The sequence below is a fragment of the Camarhynchus parvulus genome, chromosome 4A, assembly GCF_901933205.1.
Source record: "Camarhynchus parvulus chromosome 4A, STF_HiC, whole genome shotgun sequence".
Lineage (NCBI taxonomy): Eukaryota > Metazoa > Chordata > Aves > Passeriformes > Thraupidae > Camarhynchus > Camarhynchus parvulus.
In genome coordinates this window covers 18,000,547-18,020,231 of record NC_044600.1, presented here as the reverse complement: position 1 = coordinate 18,020,231, position 19,685 = coordinate 18,000,547, and the positions used below count along the sequence as shown (strand labels likewise).

General features: G+C 46.8%; 1 protein-coding gene across 1 annotated transcript in view; it reads left to right on the top strand.

Annotated features, from left to right (window-relative positions):
* LOC115914822 (vascular endothelial growth factor receptor kdr-like) overlaps positions 1–19,685 on the top strand; it is a 123,327-nt gene that overhangs the window by 49,682 nt on the left and 53,960 nt on the right. Inside the window, exons 5-9 of the mRNA XM_030967602.1 lie at positions 3,506–3,665; positions 4,899–5,035; positions 6,467–6,626; positions 7,375–7,492; positions 9,680–9,855. Of these exons, the coding sequence (XP_030823462.1) occupies positions 3,506–3,665; positions 4,899–5,035; positions 6,467–6,626; positions 7,375–7,492; positions 9,680–9,855 (751 nt within the window). The remainder of the gene's footprint in view (positions 1–3,505; positions 3,666–4,898; positions 5,036–6,466; positions 6,627–7,374; positions 7,493–9,679; positions 9,856–19,685) is intronic.

Here is a 19,685-nt window from a genome sequence, read left to right as displayed (position 1 = left end):
AGGCTGTTCTGGATATGGCAGAGAGGGGTCTAAGCACCTCTGCTCCTCGTGGCAGTTCCATGCCTCAGACGTCCCCTTCTCCTGGGAGGCAGCACATGGAATCATGGGGGACTGGGACCTGCTGGGACCCATGGCACGTTCCCAGGAGAGGTGCAGAGGGACAGCAGGAGCCTTATTGCTTTGGAGATCTCTAATTTTAAATTTCATCAGCAGGGATTCAAAAAGTGGGGAAAGAGGCTCCTCTCCAGTTATCATTTTAGACTGGATAAGTGTTACCACCTTCCACCTTGGCTATAAGAATGAAACATCCCTCTCTGATTTGAGCCTGCTTCACCAAATTCATGGCTGGAGCAGTGCTGCAGACCCTGGCAGCATCAGGCTGGCCTTGGAATTCACATTTCCACGTTTATTATTGATGAGCAGCCCTGCTCTTCCTGCTTCCCAGCTAAATTCCCAGTCATTTCTCCAAACACAAACTACAGCCTGGCTGCTGGAATGAAACCTCCACCAAAATCTCTCCCACAAAAAGCTGTCCCCAGAAGATTTCCCCCTCCAAGGCTGAGCAGCTGGGGCTCAGGGCAGGGAGGCAGAGGTTGGGCACAGATCCCAAAAGAGCTGGGAGCTGCTGGGACGTGGCACCTTGGGAAGCTCTGGGATCCAGCTGTGGATGGCACCGCTGGCTTGGCCCTGGCTGGGAATCCCACTGATGCCTTCAGTGGCTGCCTGGAACAGAGGCTAGAGGGGATTAAGAGAGCAAAGTGGGAATTTATTAAAGGCCTTCAGTAGGTTCACCTTGGGCAGTGCAGAAACCACCAAGGACACACCCAGGATGGACGATGGTCACGACTTTTTCAGACAATTATAAGTTTGGTCCATTTACATATCAGGGGTTAATCCTCCAATTCCAGCTTCAGGCAGTGAAGTCATATTCCCCCAGTTTGCTCCCCCCCAAAACACTTTTCTTGATACTTTTCAGGGCCTGAGGCAGTAAAGTGTCCTTGAATCTCAGGCCTAGAGGAACTGTTTTGTCTGACCAAAATGTGAAGACTAACGCTCTGGATGGAGTTTAGAGTTAGACACTGATGCAGTGCAGGGTTTGAAGAACACAAAAGCTGAAGTCCTAAGGCAGCACCACAGCGCCGGGGTGGCGGCTCCCGCGCCGGGAGGAAGCAGGGCAGGACAGGGGAGGAGGTGAGCATGGGGGAGGAGAGGTGAGCCAGGCCATCAGCCAAATTTAGAACATCCTCTCCTTCCAAATTTAATCTCCAGGAGACAACTGGACAGGGAGGACAACACTTCAAAGGGAGGAAAGCCACTGTGATTTCCTTCGAGCAGCATTGACGCTTTTTTGTTTGATTGTTTAAATAGGTATTTGTGAATATTTTATGAAGATGTTTCATCTGTGTGTGATGTTGAAAAGGGCCTCCTGAGTAGGGTTATTTTTCCTTCCCCCTTCCCCCAGGCATTGGGGAGCAGAGCTGCCAAACCCTGAAGTTCAGCTTTATCACGTTTTATTATTCTTGTGGAAAATGGACTCTTTGCCACCGTAAATTAAGTTCCTTATGTTACCATTATACTTTAAAATCATTGCACTCTCTTTAAACATGCTCAGAGAAAGGTACCTCTTGCTTATACTAAGTAGATCCCAGCTATCTCAATATATCATCTTTGTTATTAACAAACTCATGCTTTAGACACACAGCTCAGGCTTTTAATTTTGCTTAATGTGATTTTAATTCGGGGCAAAAAAAGCTTTTTCAGTCATGTCAGATCTGTTTAGTCACTGATCTGGTTCAGTGTGCATTTGCCACTTCCAGCTTTGACCTTCACGAGTGCTAAAGCATGATTATGCCTCAGGTTTCAGATCTCTTTCTGTAATTTTTCCTATTTTTCCTCATGGTTCTAAACAGAGATGCCACAGCTTGATTATTTCAAAAGCATTTACAAGAGATCCTTGTTTCCTACTGCTGTCAGAACAAATGCTGCTCCAAAAGACAGCGACTGTCTGGCTGTCCCCCCTTCCCCATGCAGCACCACCAGTTCCTCAGCCAGAATTCCTCTGGGTTTGGTTCATGCTGGAATTGTAACAATTGACCCAAACCAAGGCCAGCCTGGTCACTTGTGTGTCCAGAGCCCCAAGCTGCAAGCTGTGTAGAACAGGAGGATTGTTTAAATTGAATCCAGTTTAAGCTGCCCTGCCAAACCAGAGTCCTGACTGCTGGGAGACAAACAGGAGCTGCCCTCAACAGGAATAGAAGCAGAACTGTTCCATCAGGGGTGAAATTCCTGCTTTCACGCCCTTGGTTAGCTCCCAAAGCTGAAGCAGGGTCTCTCTGAAAAGGAAAACCTCTCCTTGCCTCACCTTTGAGCAGCCAGGATATGAGGAGGAGGAGGGAGAAGCAAATAAAATTAATTACCATGAGGTAACTGCAGGCACACTGAGGTTTGCCCAAACTTTTCATTCTTGGGGCAGAAGTGATCTCAACTCTCCCAAAGAGCATCCTCAGTCCTAAAGAGCCTCCCTGTGTCCTGCTGGGAAAGCCAGAGCTACCTGTGCTTCCATTCCCCCACCTGCAAACCCCTGAGACTCCCTGGGCATTTCAGAGAGCTCTTTTAATTTCACGTAGTTCTTCTGTACATTATAATCCAGGATTTTCAAAATTTTTGGAAAGTAAATTACATTCCCTCTAGCAAATAGAGGATTTCCCTGTGTGTTAATAATAACAATAAACTGATTATTCCCCCCAACAAAAGCCAAGCTGCTCAACACTGGTATTGTCCAAGGATAGACAGAGGAGAGTTCATTCTCATTAAATGAATTTTTGCTCCAGTTTGTTTTCCACATTTGCCTTTTCTATTCTCACTTCTTCCTCATAAGCAGAATTGAGAGGTTTTTTTCAAGAATCTCACAACATTACAAGTATTTATGAATTTAGACCCAAAAGTGCTTTAGCCCCTTTATTTCTGTGATTTACACTCCTAAGTCACCCAGGCTGCTTCCATGGCAATCCTTGGGGTGCTATGAGAGTGTCTCACCCCCTTCTGTGGGATAGAGAGAATCTGGGGAGTGCCCACAGACCAGAGCTCATAGATAACCACAGCCAGATGAGTTAGTGAACAATTCTGATTTTGAGAAAGTCTAACTTCACACATGCTTTTAAAGTACAATGAGGAAAATGTGTGGTAGCTCCATGTGGCACTGGGAGGAAACACCTGTGAAAAGATCACCCCACAAAATTCTTATAAGGATTTCCAAAGAAGGGATGAGGGAAATGAGTCCCACACATGAGATCTGAGAGCACTGGGACTCCTGAAGTGGCTGCCCAAGTGTTGAGTTTCAGAGACACTCCTGCCTTAGGGAGGGCTTTCCTGTTTGCTCTGGCTGCTGCACATCAGTGTGGACAGAGACCCCAAAGCCCTGGGGAAGGTCAAAGCCCTGCCATGCCCCTAAGGCAGAGCAATCCAAGGAGAATGGGATTCTCACTCCTTGTCTGTTCCCTTGCAGTACCCTTCTTCTGCAGAGATCAACTTCAAGAAGATGGTGTGGGACCCCAGGAGAGGCTTTTTCATCCCCTCCCACTCCTTTGTGCCCTCTGGGATCCTCACATGCTCGGCCCAAGTCAACGGCAGCGTCTTCAACTCCTACTACGTGGCCCAGAGACTGGGTGAGTGCCTCAGTGTCACTGGCACCTCCTGGGTGTCACTCCTTGCTCAGCCTCAGCTCTACCTGATACATCTCCCTGAGCTGCATCTGTGGCAAGTCCAAGCTGGAATGCTAAAAGTAAACTCCTTCTTCCTTTTTTTCTCCTTATTCAATAGAACTTGGATTGAAGCCACTCCTGGTTTTGAAAAATGACCAAGTGCTGAGGTGGTACAAAACAGGAGTGTTTTATTCAAACCCCACCAAGGCTTTGTTTGCTTGGATTGAGCTGTATTTACATTAAAACAACTGCTGGTTCAGGATAAAGCAAACAGCAGCTTTCTTTTTGCTTCTGGTCATTAACCACGTGTGATCATCATATAAAAACCTCACTACACTGCTAATTCACATCTTTGCTTTTTATAGATTTTCTCTTGGTGATTTACTATACCATTTCCCTTGGATTTACAGCTGAGCTTCATCTCATAATTAAAATCTGAATTTGAAGCAACTAAACATTAAATTTTTGAGTGCTGGGCATTTATATGAAACCAATTAGAATTTATTTTTCTTTTGTTTTCCCTGTATGTTCTTTATCTCCTCATATATCTTCTATTTACTTGGACTTCATTCCCATTAGCTCATGGCATCTTTCTACACAACCAGCACTCAGCTTTGAACAACAGGCTTGTAAATTTGTGTGGCAGCCAAATAAAAGTCCTGTAAATCTCTCTCTTTCTCCTTTTTATTCCTTGTTTGAATAATTTTTTATTAAAATCATGAATGCCAACCTACAAAATCTCTTAGGCCATCCCTCTGCAGCTCAAAAGGATCCAGGAAATCCCCTTCTGTCGTGTGTTACTGTCAGTGCCCAGGTGTGGTTTTGGTATTAGCACCAAAAACTGATGGACGTTCAGAGCTGATGTATTTAAGGCATTGACAAAGGTGTAAGAGCAAGACTTGGGGATCCTATTGGGGGATTTGGGGATCCCATTCAGGAAGAAAAGAGAGGTGGGCAGGAGAGGGCAGGAGTAACACATCTCATGTCCAGCAAAAGAGGATCCTCTCATTTTGAGGCCCTCCAAAGGAGGAGTCACCTTTGGAAACTCTTTTCTGTGGAGCTGATGAGAGGGTTGGAGCCATGGCACATGGAAGGGCAGCCATTCCTGACTGTGTCCATGGGAGCAGGGATCCACTGGTGGATCCCAGACTGATGCAGGGAGTGCTGCTGCTCACAGCTTTGCCTCTTCCATTGCAGAGGGCAGAATACAGAACCTGGCTCTGAAGGCAAGTGCCAGAAAGCTGCTGGTTGGAGAAACTCTCAAGCTGGAGTGCAAAGCAGAGACCTTTATCAACGGGCGCGTCGAGTTCATCTGGACGTGCCCCCGTGGCACAGTGAGTGCATGGAATCCCTACATTCCCCCTCTTCCCAAAATTCACAGGGATGACAAAACCTAATTATTACTTCTTCTGAAATTATCCAACTATGTATAAGCCAGTCATTGATTGAACTTTGTGTTTGCATGAATCTAACACTTCTCTACCCTACTTGAACCTGCAGATTAAACTGCAAACCTCACTAAATAAACCCTGGCAAGAAAAGCCAGGCATGTTTCCTTCTTTTTGGGAAGAAAAACTCCTTCATTCCTTCTGTCCTGGCTGTCTCACAGTGACAAGTCTCAAATGCAGGTTGTAAACTGTCAATCTCATCTATTTTGGTATTTATGAAGTAGGAAAAAGCAAAGGAAAACACAGCTGAACCTGTGGAAATCATCCCCAAAGAATGAAATGTAAATTCTGAGTCATGAGCTTTCTGTGGATACAATATAAAAGTGCCAAATTTGAAGTAGAAATAAGTAAGAGAATTAACATTTGAGGTACCAAACCCTCTCACTTCTCCTAAAAAAAACAAAACAGAGGGGGATCATTTCCCAGATCAGTTCATTTGTCTGAGATTCTATTCTTGGGTCTGTTTGGTGTCGAGAATTAAAATAATTGTGTTTTTTTTTCTTTTTAGTTCAGCAAAATATGCATTGTAAAGAAACATCTAAGCCTTTTGGGAAGGCGTAAAATGTGATTCCTAAAAACTGATTAATTTTTATTTGTTTTCTTAAAAAAAAAGTCTGAGTTTGTTTCAGTGAGGAAACTACAGAAAATATAGAATTTATAGAGGTCCAGGCACTACAGTGTTACTGAATGAATTTGGTTTCTTGAACCCTATATGGTGGAAAAGTTTAGTTTTCCTATGAACTCTCTTTATATTTCTAACATTATAAATGTAAAACTTCTTGGCCAAATCTCTGGGATCAAAAATCCTATCGAAAGCGATAATGCTTTCTAAAGTTCCCCAGGAATTTGCATTGGCACTTGGCTGTCATAATATATTATATTTCTGTCATAATATATTTCTTTTAGAAACCAGGAGGTTTTTAATACAGAAAAAATACTGACTGTGACCAACATAAATTAAAAAACCCTCAAAACCAAACCCTCAGAGCACAGCTCTGACCCTGCAGCAGTTTTACCCTGAGATTCTGGGATTCAGTCCTGGAGAAGGGCTGGGATGCATCCCCTTGTTTACCTGCCCAGAATTCAGTACAAAGTGCCACATTTCCACTCTGCTTCTCTCTCTTATTAGACTTGATAATGAAACTTCACACAAGAGCTCTTCCTGCTGATCTGTCTTTTATATTATTTATTTCAGTGATGGGGAGATGTGATGGTTTTGATATGAATCACTGCTTTCCTTTACTGGTAACCTTGGAAAGGGTGAGCACAATAATCCAGTTTACTCTGCTTTCTGACCCTGTGTTTTGTGACTCCCAGCACCCCCACCCCAGGAGAACAATGGACCAGAGTGATGTGGTGTACAAAGCCGGCAGCAGCCTGGTAATTGAAAATGTCACCATGGAAGATGGGGGCTTGTACATCTGCAGGACATTCAATGTCACCAGGCTGGAGGCCAATGTCACTGTCACTGTGTATGGTGAGTGCTGCAGCCAAACCAGGATGGACCAGGAACCAGCAGTGCTCAGCTTAGAGGATAATGCCAAAATCTGTTGATTGAAATGGCACTAGGGAGAAAGTCAACCATTGATCATCTAAAATCTCTAATTAGTCAATGAGAGTCAGCTCCCATGTCTTCAAACAAACTCAAGAGGTACATTTAGATGGGATATTGGGAAGGAATCCCAATCCTGGGAGGGTGGGCAGGCCCTAGCACAGGGTGCCCAGAGCAGCTGTGGCTGCCCCTGGATCCTTGGCAGTGTCCCAGGCCAGGCTGGAGCAGCCTGGGACAGTGGGAGGTGTCCCTGCCATGGCAGGGGTGGCACTGGATGGGCTTTAAGGTCCCTCCCAACCTTCTGGGATTCTGTGATGTCTGAGGGAGCTGAACTGTTTGAAAAAGCTGGCACCAAGTGTGGTTGCTGAGGCCCTGGAAAATCCATCCTGTGGGCTCTACATGGACAAGAGATGCCCTGGGCACTCCCCACACCAATCCAGGGGCAATGCAAGTGCATATCCTCTGCTTTCCATGGGAATTCCTCCATGTGGGAACAGCCCTTCCTGGCTGAGGCTGGGCTGCAAGGGGAGCAGTGGGAACAGCCTGATCCATTTGGTTCTGTGCAGGTCTGTATTGGAAAAAATCCCACGTGGGAACAGAGCAATCCCAGGTGTGAGCTCTGTGCTGTGGCAGAGCTGCCATTCCAAGTCTCTCTGCTCGTTTCTCTCCCCAGAAAAACCCTACATCACAGTCTCACACAAGAAAGGGCCTTACTACGAGATTACCTCAGGACACAAGTCCCTGAAGCTGGCTGCCAAGGTGGACGCCTTTCCTCGGCCCACTGTCACCTGGTGAGTGCCCCAGCAACAGCAGGAATGCCTGGGCTCCTTTAGGAATCCTGTCTGGAACAGATCACCACCATTCCTCACTCACCACACAGGTCAGGGATGGGCTCACAGCTGTGGGCTGAGCTCAGCTGAGGAGCTGTGGCTCCACTCTGGGCTCCTGAGCTCTGGGGGGCTGGGCCCTCATTCCCAAGTATTATTATCACTTTAATTGAAGGGATGGGACCACAGTTGGGCTAAAAACGATTTATTGCTCAGCTAAACATCAGTCTCAAAGGCTATGAGATTTAAAAAAGCACACAGTCAGCCGTAGCTCAAAGTAGTCACAAGTACTGTTACAAGACAATATAGAACTCTGATCCAATGGACAGTTGTCACAAAGTTTATTTTGCTTTTCTAACCTATCACCTTTACTTACTTCTACTGCACTGCAGATACTTCTATCCAATGGGCTACTATCACACATATGCTTCTGTTATAACGTGTAAACTCTCAGCTTACTCTATACAACCACACCTCTACACTATAAACCCTTCACCATCTTACCCAATACAGTTTCTTACTTACTTAAGGCATATTCCTACTTACAACTATAAAAAAATAAGTTTATCGTTTTTCTGCTTCATGTCTGTGTATTTTATTTTTACATCAATCCAAGCTTCTTCCAAGGCTGCAGATCAAACCCTTCAGTGTCTCTGGAAATTTCTATCTTTCCCTTTCCCACACCCAGACTGTATTCTTCTCCTAGCCCTGCAAGAAAAAAATTGTGTTTCACTTTCCCTGGACACAGAATGATTTGGGAGATCCAAGGAGAAAGCTCTTGGGGAAGGGTTTCCTGCTTACCCCCAGCAGTGATGGTCAGTCTGAAGGGGGCAGGGGATAACAGCAAAAGGACATGTTTTTAACATAAGAGATTGTTTCTCTCCAGAACTTTTAAATAATGTCCTCCAATCCTGTGCCAGCAGATCCTTGCAGTGAATCCTCCTGAGCAAACTAAAGGCTCCACCAGGAGTGCAATGGATCTGCAAAGCAGGAGAGGCAACCAGCAGCAACTCCAGGAGATATTTGAGTCTCTCTTTACCCTTTCAACACTTATCCTCTCTCCTGCTCTGTCTTTAACGACCCCATCCAGTGCCTTTCACATCTTTAACTGCATTAAATCCCATGGGACAGCTGGCATGGCATTTCCCTAGAGCACCTGTCCTTAGCCAGCTGAGAGCCTGGCAGGCAGCAAGAGGATGCTCAGGGCTGGCCTTGCTGCATTTTATTAGCAGTGAAATAACATGAAATCCTCTAATTTTAGTGGAACCAATGCCAGGAGGTGTTTTTAATTGCTGCTGTTATTTAGGGATGGGGATGTTTTGGGAGCTGAAGTGGGGACTGACCCCTTCTCCCTGCCAAGCCTTTGTTCCTGGGCTCAGTGTGGAGCTCTTTGGTGGGAGACCAAAGAGCTGCCTGGGACCACCAGAGCTGCCTTCCCTTGGAGCCCCAGCTGTTGATGTTGGAGGTCTCTCAGGATGGTTGTTTTTATGACTGCAGAGGAAGTTTCCAGCATCCTCAGGCAGTGGGAGATGCCCCAGCATCCTTCCACCAGGCCCAGAGCTCCGTGTGTGGCAAAGCCTGGCCTATTTCCTGACCATAAACCCACGTGTGGGGTGAGCAGTGAAGAGGAGCCTCTCCTGCAGATGCTGCTCTCCTGCCCTGAGGGAATATTCCAGGCTGGCAATTCCTCACTGACCTCCCTATGGACCAGCCTTCTCCAGCTCACAGAGTTTAACTTTTTCAGAAGCAGTAAAGGCTCACAGAGACATCCTGAGAGATAATTCTGCTGAATTCATCTCTTCCTTTAAAACTGGTGACACACATTTTGCTATTCCATTATTTCCTACACTTGGTGTTGCCCATCCAGCTTAATTTGGGGGCATTTAGATCATAGTTAAGCATGTGAGAGGCACTGTTCATTCAGATAAAATAAAACACCTTTTTCCTGTGTGCAATGAATCCATCCCACAGCACTGGAGATGAGAATCAGTTCTGGTGTGGAAGGGTAACAGGAATAAATATCCAATCCAAGCAGTGATTCTAGACCTGCATTTCCCTTGCTGGGATGACTCTTTAGCCCCCTAATGTGGGTGACAGGGTTTCTGAGGGTTGACAGGGACAAGACAAGCCTTGATGGAACTTCCCACACAGGTACAAGGATGGCAAACTGATCAAGGACAACCACACCTGCTACGAGCCAGATCCACTGAGATACAGACTGGGAATACGAGATGTGAGACCAAAACATGCTGGGAACTACACCATGGTCCTGAGCAACCCCAAATACGGCCTCTACAAGAACCTCACCATGCAGCTGGTGGTGACAGGTAAGGACTTGTGTATAATTCCTTCTGCTGGGTTAGTTATCCTATTTTGTGTCATCCTACTGCACCAGTCAGCAGGAATGGGTGGCACTTCCCAGGGTTTAGCACTGCCCAGAGATCACCACCCCCCTCAGGAACCACTGAACCCCTCATTTCAGCTGCTCTGAGGAGTTGGTGTGACCCTGGGTCGTGTAAGTCCCTTCCCCTGGAACACTGCACCTCCCACAGCACTGAGTGCTGGGATGGTGGCTCCACACAGGGAGGTGGAATTGACTGGAAAGGCCACAAACATCACATTTTTATAGGAGCTTGGGAGGATATTGAGTAGAGAGGTCTTAGAACTGGAGAAGAGTTTCCCAAGAGAAGGGCTGGAAGTTTTATCCCTTGAGATTTAAAAGCAGCTTGGGCAAAGCACTGGAGAACATCTGCTGGGACAGGAAGGGTCCCAGTGGGGCTGACGGAAGGAACTGGAGGAGCTGCCCTGGCTTTTATGTCTGTCCATCATCCTGCTCCAGATCCATTTTCTAAATCTGTCTTTTCTGTTCTGTCACTTCTCTGCTGGCAGATTTGAGGGACAGGTTCTTTTTAAGGGGAATTTGGAGAAAACTGTGGTGGGCACTGAAGCAGGTTCACTTGCCATAGAGGGAAAATAGATATTGGAATGCTATTTATTAGCCTCCCTGGGTGGATAATGCAGGGCAGAGCCACATTGTCTCTTTGCACATCCACTGCCTCTTTTAATCCATTGAATTTGGCAACAGAGACTGAATTATGAGGCCAAGTAGGAGTTCAACAAAATTTAGCTCTGCTTTCCCTTTGTATTTTCCACTTGGGCAGTGAGTAGTTACTGAGACAGGTTTGCTCTCTTTTCTGGAGTGAATTCTTCTCTCCTTATCTCTTTACACCTAAAACTATTCTCAATTGTCCAATTTTTATATTCTTACGTATTGTTGCTTCCAGCAGTTGTATTTTTCTCATTTCACCTTTTAGAAAGGAATAATGCCTAAAAAATAGAGAACTTGTCACTTAGGTACATCTGACCTATTAAAAATGTTAAGTAAGGTATGATAGCTTAGCAACCTGAAATAAGACATAAGTTAATGTGTGATTTAGGAGAGGAGGGAGCCAAGAACATGCTCGTGGTCAGGTCCTGCAGCTCAGCTGAGCAGGAGGAACGTGTTAAGCTGCATAATTTGTCCACTTGAGATTGTTTTTCCACACAATGGTTTTGCCTCTTCAGAGAACGGAAATGTTTAAAGGAAGAGAAATGAAGAATGATAATAAACTATCTTGTCAAGGTAAATATTGGTGTTTGCGTGCACAAGGGAGCGTTTCCTCGAGGAGCTGCCGTTCCCCAAACAGGCAACCAAAAACAAACAGAGCCTTTTTCTGTCAGCAAGAGGCTATTTCAGGATCAAACTACTCCTGCACAAGCTTTTCATGTCCATGGTTTGTCCAAGCTTGGGGCATCCCACCCCTCACACAGTGCTGCTCATCCTCAGCCTTTCCAGGGGTCAGCCCAGCAAGGGCTTCATCAGCAATAATTATTTAATTGCAACCCCCCCATTTCTCAAAGTCCAGCAGCTGCAGGGGTGTCCCCAACTGTCCTGTGGTGATGCACAGGAGAACCACAGAGCAAGTGTCCCTTTTCTGGTGACAGGAAGTCAGGGAATGAGAGCAGAACAAGGAAAGACCTGCCTGGGGTGCCATGGGTGAAAACTGAGGCTGCAGACAGGGAGGGTTTGCTTGGCTGCAGCAGGATTGGCACCCAGCACCCAGGGAATTCTGCCATCCCTGCAGCACCCAGGGAATCCTGTATCCCTGCCAGGCTCTTCCCTGCAGCACCAGGGAATCCTGCCATCCCTGCCAGGCTCTTCCCTGCAGCACCACCCTGATGTGCTCTGTGTGAAGCACTCAGCCCAGAAGAGGCTGGTTTTACTGAGATTCATGTGGTAGAGGCCAAAAAGGGCAAAATGGGCTCTTGAAGCTGCTCCAAACTGCCCTTTCTCTTGTGCTTGCCATCAGAGGGCAGGGAAGCTTTTTCAGGAGCTGCTTTTTCAGATCTGGGCTTTCCTTTTAAGTGCACTCAGAAGCTCCAAACTGAAAGCAGATTGGAATTTTTCCCTTAACTATCCACAAATAACCTGGCACTTTATCTCCAGCCATCATGACTGATACCTGGGTATCACACCTGAATAGATTAAATTGCTTGGCGTTTCAGCAGACTCTGAGACAAGAGAAGGAGACCAAAACACACTTTGTAGCCCCTTTCTGCAGGGATTATCTGAAAGAAACCACCTCTGAGCTGGAGGTGTGATTAATGTCTCTGCTCAGAACCAGAGGCAGCCTGCAATTACTGAAGCTGGGATTTGAACACAGGGATTAGTGGAACTGATGGAAAAATCCTCTTGGGCTTCAAGTGGACACAGTGGGTGGAGTATCAGTTTTGCATCGTGTCTAAAAGGTGGAGCCTGCCCCTGATAAACCTCCTGCTGAGTAATAGCCACCTACCCTGAGAGTGAAGAGCAACTTCTGTTTGAATAACAGCATTGCTCCCCAAATCCAGGGCCAGCCTTTCACTTCAGAGGTGAATCTAAGAAAGGGAGTGAGTTCTGATGCACACTGTTGAAGAGAAAAGGGGAAATTACATAAGCAGACTTTGGAATGAGGAGAGAAATGCCATTTGAATGGTTTCTGTTGCTGCATGGGGACACTGCAGAAATGATCAGTAATCACACAGCCCCCTCTCCTGAGAGTCTCTTCACAACAATCCATCGTTAGTGTGCCCCAGGTGCTCAGCTGGCACTCAGTGTGCTGTGACAAAGCCATCAGCTGCATTTTTGGGCTGGGTGCAGAGAAGTTTGAAGTTAAAATTGTTGTGAATTGTTTTGCACAAAGTATAAACAGCAGCAAGGCTCGACCCTCAGATTGCTCTGTATGAATTTTGGCAGTGTGTTTTATTCACTAATAATGGCAGCAGAGGAGAACCCTTTAAGCAGGATGAGAAAAGGATCAGAAGTGCCCAGCCTGAGCCCTGTGGGCAGTGTCTCTCCTGACCTGCACTGCTGCAGCTTTCCTTGGAGTCACCTCCTGGGTGTTTAATTAGGAGAAATCCCAGAGTTCTGCCCCACTGTGGGCACAGGGTGTTTCACTCCATGGGAATGAGTCAAACATTAGGAGCTATTTCCCCCAAAGTTCGATTTGCTCACAAAACTGAGGAGTACCTGCAGAGGGATCAAGTGGAGAGGGAGCAAAATGGGCAAATAACTCCAGAGCTGCAGGGTGGGAGCTGAGAGAAAAAGGTCCAGCAAGGAGCTGCCTGGCCTGGAGGAGAATTGTGCAGCTATTCCAAAAATGCCTCTGTAAGAAGTGGCTTAGCTGTGCCTCTGGTCACCCCTGCTCCCACTGCAGCTGGAATTTATTCTTGCAGGAGCACATATCTCTGTGTGGAGTCACCTTGGCTCCTTGTAGGACTCAGGTCCCCAGGAGGTAGCTGATTGCATTTTCAAAACACTCCTTCTTTACATATTTACACATCAAACACTGTCCAAGAAGCGGCGGGTTGCTGTGGTTTTGTTTTGTTTGATTAAATTCTTACTCAGAAAAGCTTCAAGAAAATAATGTCCTGAAGAATTTGGAAGGGAGGGAGCAAGGAGAAGGAACAATCCTAGCAAACAGCTGGTGGCTGAAAATCTGAGCCAGCCAAGGAGGAGAAATGTGGGAGAAAAGAGTTATTCCAGGCTGGAGTGCAAAGCAGTCTCAGAACAAAACATAAACAACGCCCTCAAATCTATTTCTGGGCAAGCAGACTGTGTTTCATCCTCACCCTTGTCCAACTCCTCTGCGTCCTTCAGGGCTCCTGCTGAGCCCTTTTGGAGCAGCCAGCGTGCTCTGGCCACCACCTAGGGAGTGAGGAGAGTACTGAAGCACGAGTTCATTCAAAAGTGAGATGAATAAGCTCCTTCACCACTTTGCCTTTCTTCTTTGTCCCAACGTTTCTCTCTTGTGCTCCCTCAAGGCTCTTCCAGCAAATATTGCTTTGGGTTCCAGCTGCTGCAGCCAACTGAAGTTGCATTCCCTCGTAGAGTCCTTGATCCCCCAAGCTTGTGTTGTATCTGTAAGAAAAGCAGGATTAAGGGCTGGAAATAACCTCCACAGCAGGCAGCAGAAACTCAGGCTGCTGTGAATTCCCCCTCTCCAGGGAAGGACTGGAACAAAAGGGGTGCAGGGTGCTGGTCACACCTCGATTTGTTACCAGGCAGGAGCAGCTCCACAGCCCTGAATGATGCTCATTGCCCTACTCTGTAGTCAGGCCAGCTCTTCAGATTCTGGTTTAAAAATCAAAGGCAATTCTGTGCCTGACCTTCTTTGGCTTGCAAGGGATGAGTGGACATCAAAGGAGTCCCCAGTGATCTCCACGAAACCCAAGAAATATGTGGTGGAGAACAAAACCCCATCACCTCCCCCAGAGCCAGAGCAGGGAGAGGGGAAGGAGCCTTGGGGATGAGGTGAATGCATCTGGGCTATGCCAGGGCACAGGAAAATTGCTTTTAGGGTGGGCGATCTCAGCTAGAGCCAGTGCAGGACACGGGGGACATCCCACAGTCCCTTGTGTGTGGAAGGGTCACTGAAATCCCTGAAAGAATTGTTTTGGATTCTTGGTGAAATCCAGCTGATGTTCAGCTGAAGGACTGAGCCACACCAATGCTGTCCCTTCCCCAGAGTGCTGCCAGGGCTGGGTTTCCTTTGTGGAGCACATCCAGCTCCTGCCCAGCTCCTCAGAGGATGAGACAGTCAGGAGAAGTCAAAACAGAAAATCGAATTTTCCACCTCCTGGGCCAGCTGAGCTAAACTAGAAATCCCCAAATAAAACCCATCCAGCCACTGTTCCAATGTGTTTCCAAGTCCAAGGCTTTGCTTTCCTCCTGGGTTCTGGGAGCAGTGTCTGTGTGGATGCAGGACACAGTGCTCCAGTCCATGCTTCCAGCCTCAGCCATCAGGCACAGGCAGGAGAGAAACAACTTTATCTGGGGGATTTATGAAAGAAAAATGCAGCAGCACAAGGAGGCTGCTTCCCTTCACATTTATGAACAAATCCTGAAGAGTTTTCTCCCTGATATCATCCAAACCCTGCACACTTGCAGCTCCCAGGAGAGCCCCTGATGAAAAAGTCAGATGAGCTATTTTCATTTTGCTGGAAGTGGCCAAAGCAATTTTAGGAAGAGGAAGGTGGGGGCCTGCTGGAGCTTGCCAGAAGGATCTGAAGCATTCAAGTCACGTCTTTGCAGCAGCAATCTTGGTCTGACAGCCCTTAAAACCCACAGTGAGGGGGAAATGGCAGCTGGGGCTTCCCCTGCTGTCCCTCTGCCAACCTGCAGGTACATTAAGTGATTTTTGGAAAGCAGGCAAAGGGGACAGAGAGAAAAATCCTGGAAAACTGCCTGCTCTGGTTAAAATGAGCAGCTCTTCATTACCCATTTCCTTCTGAACTCTGTAAGAAATAAGATGGGGAGAGGCAGAAGAGAGAAACCTCTTTTTTTCCCAAAAGCTGCACTGGGGGTGAATGACAGCTCTGGGAGAGCATTGAAAAAGAGGTTTCTTCCTGCTCTGGGAAGAGAGAGAGATCCAGAAGTGACACAGGTCAGAAAAAACCACTCTAAGTACAAGTCACCAGCTACCCAATTCCCACCAACACTGAATTTCTGTAATTTTGTGTAATTCAGTTGCCCAGACTCAGATGCCCCCTTCTTCCAGTAGGACCAAGAACTTCCCTGAGTTACTCCCTACCTTAGCTCTAGGCCAGACATTAAACTGAGACTGGGCTGATCCTCCTCAGTCAATCCTGATTTTTCTTTTTAAGTGGCATTTTTGAAATGAGTGTAACTAAAGTCAGAATATGGATGCATGTTGTTGCCATACCTCTAGTTGCTATTTTATTTCAATTAATATGGCACTGCAAACCAAGCTGCACTGCCATTTTAACATCAAAATTCCCTGTGGGGAAGGTCAAATTCCCTGTGATTTTTTCTTATTATCTGCTCCTCCAGGATCCAAGTGCCTGCTTCTCTCCCAGCCCTGGCATTCCCAGCCCATTCCAGAGGGTCACAGGGGAGCAGCTGGAGATGAGGCAGGGGCACAATCCTGTCCCTAATTCTATTCCCTGCTGTGGTGTCTCACAGAGAGATTTTGGGCACAGTTTTCAGCTGTTTCCTCTCAGATACCATGGGGACAGGGCTGTGCACCCACCTGAGAGCAGCTCTGGGTGCAGGGCATGGGGGAAACAACAAACCAGCAACAATCAACCCCAGAAAAACTCCCAGCCAGAATCAGCCAGGCTCAAACACAGTGCAGTGGTCAGTCTGAAACCAGAGTTGTGTTTTCAGGTCATTTCTCCCAGTGTTTTTCTTTCTTTCCTTTTAATAAAAAGGAAAGGAAAGAAATGTGAAATGAACCCAGATGACTTTATAATTTTGGTTTTTACTTCAGGGGAAATTTCACCCTTTCCCAGTCCAAGCCTGCACTAGCAAGTTCCCTCTGTACCTTACAGAATATTCACTTGTATTTCCATTAAGTACTGTGCAAACATCAGATAGAAGGCTCCCGGGTGCAAATATTTTTTGGGAAACAGAAAAGGTAAATGGAAAACAAGTTGCAGCTCCATCAAGGGTTTTAATGAAGCCCCCTGTCCAGCAAAGTACCTGAGGTTGAGATTAATGCTTCACTGGCCTCTGTATGTTATTTTAATGATGTGCTTAATGTGAAAAGATTTTCTGAAGCAGTTTAAATGGTAGTGGGGAAGGTGCATAAACAGCAGTTCAGTCAGAGGGCACTGAAAGGAATGCAAAGTTTCTCTAGAAAATGCAGAGAAACTTCCTCTGTGCTGTCCTCTATATTTGGATGCTCCTTTGGGTGACAGGTGTAGAACCCCTCATGGCACCTGCAAGGAATTTAGGGAGAGAAGACTCTGCTTGCAGAGGGGTTCATGTCCTAATCCTTGTACATATTATCTGCTCCTAATGCCACAAACTGGAGATAACAGCAGCGAGGAAGGTGAGATTTGCATAATGCTGATCAGTTGGAAACCTGCAGTAAGCAGAAGTGCTTTTTGATTGCATTTCCCAGTGCAGCAGCAGCCAAATCTTTAGTTATTCAGGTCAGCTCTCACAGCAGCAATTGCACCTCTGCAAGGCCAGCTGGGGATACAAACACACTTGGAGCCAGAGAGGACGAAAAGCCATTTCTTTGGATATATTTAAAGGCATTTGCACAGCCCTCCTTCCCCAGAAAGCTTTTAAGGTTTGTTTGGCTTCTGCTTGAGAGAGCTCAGCCTGGGGAGGGCCATGGCCAAGGGCTGGGAGCGGCTGGGGCAGCAGGTCCTGGGGAGGAGGGGTGGGAAGCCACAGTGGGCTAGAGAGGGAAGGAAGGGATGGAAAGAGCTGCTCTGGCACTGCTGGCAGAGGGATTTGTACCCCCAGCCTGGCCCACACCGGGCACAAGCAGGGGTAAGGGTTTGTGCATAGCCCCTGTGCTGCCCAGTGAGCAAATGTGAGAGGGAGAAGCTCTGCCAGGTGCACCTCAGTGATGGCAGGATTTGGACTCAAAGCCCCTTAGGGCCCCACAGGGGACACTGAGCAGGTGCCAGCCCTGAGGAACCAGCCAGTCTGAGCCAATCCAAAAGGTCAGCCCCACACCTGAAACCAGTTCTGTTCACAACTGTTAGCACAGATTAGATCATGACTGTAGGATTCTGAAAGTATGGTATGAGACTGGCAAGAGTGCAGGTACACCACAGCAGGGATTTTAACATTCCTTTTATACACTCTACATTACTACAAACCACCAGAAACAACGAAAATTTTCATTAAAAAAATTTTTAAACTATTAAAATCAGGTTTCCATCACCCATGGGGGCAACTGCTGTAAATAGGATTTGGCTCAGCAAGGGGAAGGACAAAGCTCCAGCTGCCTGCAGGGGCAATGGCCATGGCAGTGGGCAGGGGGTTGGAAAGGTTTCACCCCAGGGAATGTCCCCCACAGGAGGACCCCAGTTTCACCCCCTAAACCCTCAGTGCTCCAGGGCCAGCACCCTGCAGGGACAGGGGGGCACTGGGGCATGGGGAAGGGCCCTGTCCTTGTCCTGTACAGGTGGGCAGAGTCACCTGCAGGGTCTGTCTCTGTCCTGTACAGGTGGGCAGAGTCACCTGTAGGGTCTGTCCCCATCCTGTACAGCTGAGCAGGGTCACCTGCAGACTGACACCACCTCCACCGCCCCTCTGCAGGGGAAGGGCACAAACACTTGTAAAAGTTCTTCAGTCTCTGAATTTGTGCCCACAATCAGCCACCACCCCACCTGTGTCATGTGAAAGAACAGATGGGGAGGCGTTTCCGCTCACACTTAAAAAAAAAATAATTGCTTGATCATAAATAATGATTATTTCAATTGATGAATCATTTGGACTCATTTTAGGTCTCAAGTCATATTTAATAGTGCTATAATTGTGACATGAAGAATTCACTCCTCAGTCATGTATGTTCTTGTTAGAGTTGGAGCAAGTTTAGTAATTATTTCTTTTTTAGAAGGACAATTTAAATGACAGTCAACCAAGAATACAGAAAAATGTCCTGATATTAAATGACTGTGATCAGTCCTTGTGTCCCCATGCTCTTTCACACACACAAACATCAGTTCCCCTGCCCAAGTGTGTGAAGCTTTGTTTTTACAGCCCAAACAACAACACTTGAGTAACCTTTCACACACCACTTGTGTAACCTTTCACATTGAACTTGGAGTCTTTCTCCAAGTGCAATCACACTTGGGAGGTCAGGCCAGACATGTCCAGCACAGGATTTGAGATGAAAAGAGAAATGTACGAGGTAATAAAAAATGTACTTCCCCCCTGGGAGAATTTACAAATTACTTTTATGATCAGAAATAATTTATTGATGGGAAATGAGTTGCTAGGTAAGGAAATTCACTGTTGGTCCCAATAGTTTGTCCTGTGAGTTGCTCAGGAATCTCCAAGCACATGGAATCCTACAGCTCAGCTCAAGGAGAGCCACACCAAGCAGGGGCCAGCATTTGGGTTTCTCAGGGGAAATGTTAATCAGGACCTCCTGAAGGTCCTTCAAACAGCCAGTGTTTTATGACAGGATGGGATATGACTGAACATACTCCAGTCAATGCTTCCATGGGGTGGAGGAGGAAATACTGATGTGTTTTCAGGCCCTGGTGAGGTCAGAAGATCTTTCAGATCTTGACCATGAGAAATGCCAAGTGAGAGTCCCAACAAGACATGGGATCAGCCTGGTCAGTCCTCTCCTAAGAGGGCTGGAAGGCAAAAAAACTATTTAAAAAAAAAGAGGGAAAGGGCTCAAGATTGATGAGGTGGGCAATAGCTCATATTTACATATCTGGGGCCCTTCTGACAGCAGAAAAAATAAGTTAGCCCAAAAAATAGAAATCTAATCTCCATTCACTTCCCAGCTTGTCAGAAGGGCTCGGTGCAGAGCAGCCCCTCTTGGCTGCACAGGGGTGTCCCACAGAGGGACCCCACCAATAAATCTGTTTGATTTCCTGTTATGAGAAGCAGACAAAGAGATATGGCCAGGGATGGGCAGAGCTGTCTGCACAAGGGAAGAGCCTGTGCTTTCACCCCAGACCCAAACCCACCCTGTGTGAGGTTAGTGAAAGTTCAGTTCACTTTGGGGCTTTTTTCCCGTTCTTTCTCCTTTCGTGCCTTCCCGTGGGAGCTGCAAGGAGACAGGACAAAGCATTTCTTTCCTGCCGGCAACGAGCAGCCCTGAAAGTGTCACAAAAAGTTTGCTCTTGAGAG